The 9,576-nt window shown below is 38.1% G+C and overlaps 1 protein-coding gene across 1 annotated transcript in view; it reads left to right on the top strand.

Annotated features, from left to right (window-relative positions):
- rab30 (RAB30, member RAS oncogene family) overlaps positions 1 to 7,477 on the top strand; it is a 42,869-nt gene extending 35,392 nt beyond the window's left edge. Inside the window, exons 4-5 of the mRNA XM_007902721.2 lie at positions 304 to 487; positions 1,458 to 7,477. Of these exons, the coding sequence (XP_007900912.1) occupies positions 304 to 487; positions 1,458 to 1,699 (426 nt within the window). The 3' untranslated portion in view covers positions 1,700 to 7,477. The remainder of the gene's footprint in view (positions 1 to 303; positions 488 to 1,457) is intronic.
- Positions 7,478 to 9,576: the final 2,099 nt, after the last annotated feature.

A 9,576-nucleotide genomic window follows, 5' to 3' on the forward strand; every position in this document is an offset into this window, starting at 1 on the left:
ATTGAATGCACTACGGTTTGACTAGTGGAATAAAATTCTGCTGAGATGCTGCTGTCGTTACACAGTTGTGGGTCGGTGCTGAGTATAGGGTATGCCCCTTCCAATGGGAAGGAGGCGAATTTGTTAGGAGACCTTTGCGGAACCAGACTAATGCTATTCCTGTCAGCTGGGAAAATAAAATCTTGGCAAGTACCTTGGAACAGGATCACTGAGGGCAGTAATACATTGCAATTGGAATACAATGTTATTGTTAATAAAATATTGTGCTGACAAAAGTATTTTGATTTGTTTTACATCCTCCAGCTCCAGATCTGGGATACAGCCGGACAAGAAAGATTTAGATCCATCACACAGAGCTACTACCGCAGTGCAAATGCCCTAATATTGACATATGACATTACCTGTGAAGAATCCTTCCGCTGTCTTCCTGAATGGCTGAGGGAGATAGAACAATATGCTAGCAATAAAGTTATCACTGTTTTAGTAGGTGAGTAGCAACTATAAGTAACAACTGATTCAATAGCTAAGGAGGCTTAGAGACATACTACATATTACTATCTGACTCTCTGCAGTCCCAGTGGGAGAACGGATTTATAGTTTTTTTATAAGATGTTTGTCCATCTTTCAGACTACTTAGGGCACATTCTTTCTTCTGAACATTATAATAGAACGACAGAAGCGACTAGCTCAGAGAAAATGTTAAAAATATCCTGAATAGATTCCAGTCCACTTTGTTCATTACTTCCTTATGATTGCTGCATCTTGAACTATCTAAGGTTATCCCAACTTCCTGTTATGCGAATAGAATGAGTCACTGACAGGCAGAAGACTGGCCACCTTGCACAACTATGTTTGCACTTTTTTGCGTTTCCTGCAGCATGTCGCAAGTTGGAGCAATCCAGGAATGCTTCCCACTGAGAGCTTTTCAGACATAATTTCAGAGTGATAACTGGTTATCAGAAGTGGGGGATTTGTGTTTGCAATTGGAGAATTTCCAGCTCTTTTGAGGCTAATCTAATTGTTTTGGGATGTAGTGGAGCAAATTCTATAGTTACAGCAACTGGCAAGAGAAAGACAAAGTATTAATATTCCTAACCTTTGCTTAGAACTTCAATGAGTGCTTGGACTTGTTCAAAACACTTCTAATATATACAGAGGGGATATCATTGGCATAAAATAGTTCTTCAATTAATCTATGCTAGCATGGCATCCTCTTGTACTAGGCTCCCATCCTTCTCGCGTGAAAGACACTATATAAATGTAAATCTGTATTGTATAGGCTGAGAAGTCAACCACGTCCAAAGCATGGGTGAGAATGCACAAGCTTATGCTCGATTGGCTGAATAGCCTATTTCTTTTTCGGTATTTGTTTCTCCTCCTGTTGAAACACTAATGTAACTTCATTGTTTTGTCTTGCTCCTGCATTGTTCATGATGTTTTTTTTTCCCTCTTCCCAGGTAACAAGATTGATTTAGCAGAGAAACGAGAAGTTCCCAGGGAAAGGGCTGAAGAGTTTTCAGAGTCTCAGGACATGCATTACATGGAGACTTCAGCGAAAGAGTCGGACAACGTTGAAAAACTGTTCCTTGACCTTGCATGTCAGTTGATCGGTGAGGCAAAACACACGCTGGTCAATAACGTAGCATCTCCTTTGCCCGGCGAAGGGAGAAACATCAGCTACTTGAACTGCTGCAATTAGATCAGATGTGAACTAGCCACTGAACTAAGCTGACACACTGCAGTGATTTTGTGATGGAGAAAAAAAAATCCTGCAATTCTTACCTTATTGACCAAAGCCTGAGGTGATTTGTGGGCTTCAGCATGGCGGGCTGATGTTTAAGCAAATACAAGCATTTATGCTCCAAATTGCCTAAGCAAAAAGTAACACTACAAGATCTAGAAGTGTTAACGATTTAACTCCATCATTACAACTTTACTGTGCTTTGAAGTAGCTGCACCGAACGCTTCTTTGATACATGAAGTGTGTCATTGTGCTGATGCTTAAACAATGAAGGCTGGCATTAATAGTTAACTAGAAAGCGTAACTCCAAGATGTGCAAGAACATATTTGCAGTGTTTCTGTCCAGGTCTTGATGGTTCCATGTGTTGGGTTTTTATTTGCTCGTTTTACTTTAAGAATTGTGGCACATTGCTGATCATACATTTTGATTTCAGCATTGCATGTTTTTTCAGAAAACGACTCCCACCATTAAACCAGCCCCTAATGGTAATCAGAAATCCAGCTTTCTTCTGTTTTTCTCCATGGTGATTTTCATCACTAGAATTTAAACAAGGAACTCAGCCACTATTTTGTCTCGCTTAAAATGTTACTGAATGAACCACTTACTGTATTGCACTATATAGCAGCTGCGGTGTTTTATCATATTTAAACAGCTAAGTCCATGGTGTTTAATTCACGTTCTCTAAGTGTTGTCTTAAGGTCTGCCTTTTTTCCCTCCTCCGATTGCTATTTCTCCTCACAAGCCCNTTTTTTAGAAATGTTGGACTATGAGTATGGTTCCACAGATGGTAGTGCCCTCCATTATTTTGGTTAAGTGAACATTCTGCACATGGTAAGTGTCAGCAGATTAGGCCAACAATCTTGAGGGGGGAGAGAGAGGATCTTTGTGCCATAATACAAGTCCAAATCTTAGCGAAAATCCACACATGTAGTGTGTTGCCAGTGGGAATCACTGCAAAGCAACCAGTAGTTTTAACCCAAGCTGATCTGTTTCCTTTCCCCAGATGAGATATTGAGGCATTAGTTCATTCAGTCACTGCTGTGGATGCTGATGCTTAAAAACTTTGTTCAGTAACCTGTGTTAACATAAAATTACATAATCACATACATACCATGGAAGTTTAGTTAGTAGAACAATGTGAGTATGTGCAAGAGGGGGAGAGAAAGAAACAGCTTCATCATAACTGTTTAGTAATATGGTACCAGCCGCCAGCATTCTCATCTGCTGTTCTTAGATGAATGTGATACATGACTGAAAAGACTACAGGAACACATACCGGAAACTGCACAATTATGTTCACTAAACAGGAATACCTGTAGGCGTACTAATAGATGTGTGATCTACAGGAGCATTCCTAACAGGTTAAAATAAATTATAATAGAAACATTTAAATACACTATTGTTCTGTAGCTTTTATATGCAGTTCTAAGAAGAATTGAACAGTAAATTTAATCATTTTAATTCTGTTGGCAAGGTTGCAGCCCCCACTTCAAGTATGTTAATGTGAAGACATATTTACTCTAACTGTGCAATTCACTATTCATAGGCCCAGATGAGTGTGAACCCGTCTGGCCTTTGCATTAATCCTTTTCACCTATTTTGTTTTATTTCTACAATCCTCTTGATTTTATTTTCATCTCCTGTACTTGGCTCCCAGCTATCTCTTCTAAGTTATACTCTAGATTGTGATGCACAACAGAATTATGTAGAATGAGGGGAGGATGGAATGGTGGTACTGATCATTCAAAGTATTTCATGGACTTGTTCATTTTCAAATCATCATGATGTTTGTGGGGAGAACGAAGGAAGTGGAAATATGGAGAGAAATTCATTAGCCAGTTGTAGCGAATTTGTTTGCTAAATTGCATAAGGAAATTGAGGACAATTGTTAAATAGGCTTTCCTTCAATTCAAATGTGCCGTTTGGGAGCCTTAGTCTTTGTGCTCTTTGGGTTAACGTAATAAGCAATTATTCTAATATTGATTGATTCCCATAAGCAAATTTAATTAAACTACTTTCCCTATTAACTCAGTCTATATTCCTGTTACACCAGCAATGTTTTATATCATACTGGGTTAGAGTATTGTAGTTCTTTCCTTGTTTTTCTTCAAGTCTGATTATTGTAAACCACTTAGTATAAAAGAGTACACAATGCCTTTTGTAGCTTAACAAATAAGCAGTTCATCTCTTTCCCTCTCCTGCTTCTCCCAACAACCACCTCATGGACCATCAGCAAGAAATTATTTCCTGTGAATACTGATACTGATTAGAAAGCAATTTTCAGTATTTTATTAAAATATATAATCTTGTTTTTTATATATATATATTGATAGTGAAGCAGTTGCCACCATCGTCTTCAAAGGGTTTGTGTTGCCAGAATATCCCATTTAAAAAATAAACAGCTGAGTGGAATTCACTTTGACAATTTGGAGGGATTTTGCATTAAATTTAATTAACTTTAATGTGTCACTTCAAAAAAATCTTGCTTTTAAATCTATTTTTAAGAATGTAAATTTTATTTAAACTGTACCAAAGGTTTTCACCTTGTATTGCATTCCATTATTAAATCATATTAAAACATTACAAAGGAATGGAGAACTATGAGATTACTAATTCTTTAGGCTGGTTAATATTTTCCTTTGTGGGTAGTAGAATGGATACCTCAGAGAAAAGTAGCAGCCATTCTAATGTAGCTGTTGTGTGTCTTACAATAGAATGGTTTTACAGGCCCTAGTGGGTAAACTTGCACACATTAGTGCTTACAATGGGATTTCTCTGTTCTCAACACATCCCAGCAAAGTCGGAAATTTTACCACTAGTGTAATTTCATTCTCGCTAGTATTTTGACTAAAGAAAAACTGAAGCCCAACAATTTGTATTTATATCTCCCAGTTTTCTTTAGGGGAACATATGTCACCCACAATTGCTCTGTCCAAGAGATTAGGGTGGATGCCCTTTATTGTTCTGACCAGTGCTATTTGTACCTGGCCGTTAAGAGTCCTTTGATTATTCATTTGCTGAGAAAAAATGCCTGAATCTAACACCACTAAGTGGAGGTGTTTCAGTAACACCACTAAGTTGAGGTGTCCACTGGGACCAAACAAATGAAATGCAGATTTCAAGAGAAAAAATAGGAATGAATTTTAAACTATTAAACAATAATCTTTTGCACCATCTAATCTATTGTTTGGGATCATTACCGGATGCAAAAACCTATAACCTTTATGCCCTTTTAAAACTACAATCCCTTTGATTATATTTACACAAGAGCCTCCATGATTAATGAATCATTTCTGCACTGTAGGAAAGTGGAGAGATTACTTCATTGGTGCAGTAAAAATAATTCACTAAACTGCTTGGAAAATTTCAATATATCTACATTGTTAATGAGGAGAATGTTAAATCATTCCGGTCGAGATTTCCAATCTTATCTGACTTTATGTTGCTCTAGATATTGCTGCAGAGTATTATGTTCATTGATGCATTACTACTCCAGCCATTTCTAACAAGTAATTCCCAAGGATTTTTCATTCCAGAAATCATTCTAATTTATAATTGTTATTGCATTTTGCTTTCTGGATTCCTTCTTGAAACCTTTTGATAAATGTGAGTCAGCTTGTGATGCTCTTGATTATTTCTCACAGAGGTGTCGAATAATTTTACAAAAATGTTCTTTTCAGCAAGGGATTAAGTATTTATTTCTATAAAGAAAAAAAACTCTTTGGGTTAAGAAAAAAGATGCCTAAAATGCAGTTGACTCGTGCTTTTTCCCTTTTCCCAATCAGATTGCTTTTCTTCCACCTTCATGTTTCACTCTACTATTATCTGATAAGTGTGCCTAAAAGGAATATGTGCACATTTGTCTGTGTATGAGAGAGAGGAAGATTTAGGTTTCCTTTTTTTAATTCCGTTCCATCCCTAAGGTGTCGTACTCCGCTACTAGCAATGGTTTAAATCCAGTCATGGGTGGCAAGAGATTAAAAAAAACCTCTTTCTCCCTCCCTGCCCAACGTCTATTGTAGAGGATATTAAAGAATATTTTTTTATTGATAAATTGCTTCCCTGCTGACCATTTTCAGTTTTGGTAACAATTGTAACTTTTTTTATGCTCAGATTTTACAGTGAGAGTTTAACACCATTTCTTGGAAAGTATTTTCATGGCACTGTAATTGCCACCTTAGGTTTAGTATTGATACAGAAGTAAGGGGGCAAAGTATTTTAAAAACAAACCATTCTTGACTGCACAAATGAAAACTGTGGTATCCGGAATGTACAGATTACACATGCATGTTGCACTAATATACTCTGGGATGTGTCCTGTATTCATATTTTAGTAGTTTTGTTCATATGATTCAAAGTTTTATACAAGTTTTTTTATATGTGGATTTCTTCCTCAATTTTGCAATTATTTTAGCTGAAGAAATAAATGGTTGTTCAGTGTCATGAATTTTATCTTCCGCTCCCGTATGCGATAGGCGCTAAAACAAATGTACTCATCTTAAAAATGCTGCTGTCCATAATAATCTAGATTACTTTGGAAAATAGCATTACTTTCTGTTCGAGACTCACATTTTCACTCTCTCTCTCATCTGCTTACTTTACTCAGGATATTGTGTAATTTACTTAAAATGTTAATATCTGCTCCTTTATCTGATGTCTATGAATCAAAGGAGAGATTGCTGACCTCTAATTTGGAAATATAAACATTCAACATGTCATAATGCAGTCTTCCGTACATTGGCGAAGGGAAGTCTTAATTCGATTTCATATTCAACACTAAAACCCAAATGTTTTCCAGCAGCAGATTAAACAAAAGACTAATGCTTCTATAACACTACTTTTACCTGAAAAATACAGACACTGGTATCCATGCACACGATTACAATAGCTGCCCATGACACTACAAGGGGAGGGTTGGGAAGGCTTTGTGTCTGTTCTCCAAGATCTGGAGAGTTACAAATTACTGGCGTGATGTACTGCTGATGATTTGTTTTTACTGATTTGAAGAAAAGGTCCCGATCCTTTCGATCAGAAAATAGAATCACGGTAGAGGAGGGAGGAGGCTGCTTGATTTTTCTTTTTTTTAACAAAATGAGTGGATGTTATTGCTGGCTGGAGTTGAATTGCAAAGTAAAATCCTTGGCCCCTGGCAAGTAGCCACACTTACATCAACGTTTCCAACACTGAGCTGCCACACCAGCATTTCTACAAACTTGTGGCACCTGCACAAAGCTCTGGAACTTCTGCTGTGATTGCAGCGCAATTCTAGCATTGTAGCTGCTGAATTGACCATGATGTGGGTACATATATGTGGAATATACATTGTGAGTGGATTGTAAGAATCCCCAGGCTGTGAATAACTTCAAGGAATACTTTAAATGTTTTTTTTTCTCTCTCATGTAATTAATGATGCTGTGATTTTACAATGAAAGAAGTCTATTTAGTCTATTTTAGTCTGGTGAAGAGTTTAAAACTGGTTTGATAAAAGTAATTTGAACAGAATGTGAGCCCTGCGTTGAAATGAAATTGTTTTGCCAGACTTGCAGTCTTTTTTAGACAAACTAATTGTGAACGTGTATCAATATTTTGCGTGAGGTATCACGAAGGTCCAGTTTATGTGCGACTTCACATGCATATAGATATGACTGTCAGATCCTGCAGCTCGGGGATCCTTATTGTTGTTGCACTTCATGAAGTACATTATGTTTGCAGTTATTAAACAGAGGGTGTTGTCACAAATGTCTTGCATCAGTTTATTTTTGGAAGCAAAGTCTTTGGTTAATCTCTGCTTTGTATTTAAGGATAAAGATAATCTTCCCTCGGTGCTAGTAGGCCGTTTGATTGCAGGGGTATCGAAGACAAGCCCGATAATGTCCTCACATTATGAGTCTAGGTCACCTGATTACCTTTGTAGAGAGCACGGCTTTCACCTGCATAAAGAAGTGAGAGCAAAATAAGAGTAGAGATTGCTGCACATGTGCATTTCTGTTGAATTTCAATTCAAAGAGCTAGATGTATTTTTAAAAAATTACAATTCAATTTACAGTTGAAAGGATAGTGGGTGCTTACATCTTATATTACTTAAAAGCCAAATATCACCTGCTCTTGCCAGCAAAAATACAACCAGCATTCAAACACGGGGTAGGAGACCTGCTGAGTTTGATTACATGCAGAGTGGCTCTCCAGCACCTTCTCAAGTGGTCATTCTTTATGCATCAGCTTGGAATCAGTGGACTATGGAACCATGTGACAAGGTTAAGTTTATTTCTTCCTAGACACTCCACATGTTCAGCCAATATGTGTCAACCTGGTTTACTTTGTAGTATTCTCACCCGTCAGAAGGGTTTCTGTCCAATGTTATGATTTTGATCTGATGTAGCTAGGCTGCCACTAGTGCTGGGGTTGTGCTGCATTTTTGGATGTTCCCTCCTTCAGATGATTTGTTAAATAAAAGTCCTGTCTGCCTATTCAGGTGGATGTTAAAGTTTGCATGGCTCTACTCAAAAAGAGGAGTTTTCCTGGTGACCTGGCAAACAATTACCCAAATAAAATTGGTGCTTCCCTTCATGGGTGTTTTTTGGTCATTACCATACACAAATTGCCTCCTGTATTCGCTTACAAAATGCAGTCACAACACTTTATGGTATATCCTATGAAATACTTTGAGATGACCAAAGGGGGACGTAGATGACTTTAAAGTGGGATTTGAAGACAAGAAGGGGTGAGGAAGAGGGGTTCATTTATCTTTAAATCCCATCTTAAGATCTACCTCTTCAACTGCATGAATGGTCCCCTTCCCCCTTCTCTCTTGCTCAGTGACCAATCCCACCTTGGTCCAGTGCTCCAAGATGCTATATTAGGTGAAGGGTGCGGTATAAACGCAAGTTGTTGAGGGAAGGCGTTCCAGAGGTTACGAATGTAGAATTGGAAAGTTGGCCACAGATAATAGTACGGCTAAGGTAGAGAATGCAGAGTAGAGGGGGGTGAACAGGATAAGAGGAGACCGCTACCAACACTCTGTTGAAGTGTCAGTCTAAAAATGAGTTTTGCTTCTCCACATGGGGCTTGAACCCACAACCTTCTGACTTGGGAGGCAAACCAGGGTAAGAGTTGCCCTAAATCAGACATTCCACATAAGTATGTTACTACGCATGGAAATTTCCATGTGCTTGGAATGGAATGCACACTATCTGGAGGGATGCACTCTGTTTCTTATTCTGGAAAAGCATAAGGCACAGATTGACAAGCCAAAACTTGGGAATCAGAATGTGGAGAGTATGCATTGGTGGAATTTAAAACTTCAGAGCTCATCATTGTGAGCACTGGCAAAATTGCTGCTGTCTGTCCCAACTCAGACCATCCTACCATTGGAACTGGTTTGCAGAACCAAATGGGAAGCGACCTGCTTGGTTGAGGGAATGGATTATTGAGACCACCAAAAACAACCAACTCCAATTTTCCATTGTTAGGCAAGTCCCCTTGCAGCCAGCTCAGCCTCAAGGAGATCATGAGTGAATAATAGTGAAGTTGTGAGTTGCAAATCTCTCTTTGCTGTCTGTTTAATATTTGAAGCAAAATGTGTTTGTGCAGTCTGAATCCAGTTGTTGGAATGTGCTAGTCGATGCCCCTATTGACATGCCAATCTCATTTCCCTACTAAGGACAATCCCGAATTTACATTTATATTTGCACTGCACAGAGATGAAAAGGCCAACCCAATGTCAATATCATGTCATTCCTGAGTTTCGCTGATCTAGATTTTAACCTACAGATGCACAAATCATTGAGATTGCATTTAAATGCTGGGTTCTAGGTTTATATGAAAAGTGGCTTTT

The sequence above is a fragment of the Callorhinchus milii genome, unplaced genomic scaffold (assembly GCF_018977255.1).
Source record: "Callorhinchus milii isolate IMCB2004 unplaced genomic scaffold, IMCB_Cmil_1.0 Scaffold4, whole genome shotgun sequence".
Lineage (NCBI taxonomy): Eukaryota > Metazoa > Chordata > Chondrichthyes > Chimaeriformes > Callorhinchidae > Callorhinchus > Callorhinchus milii.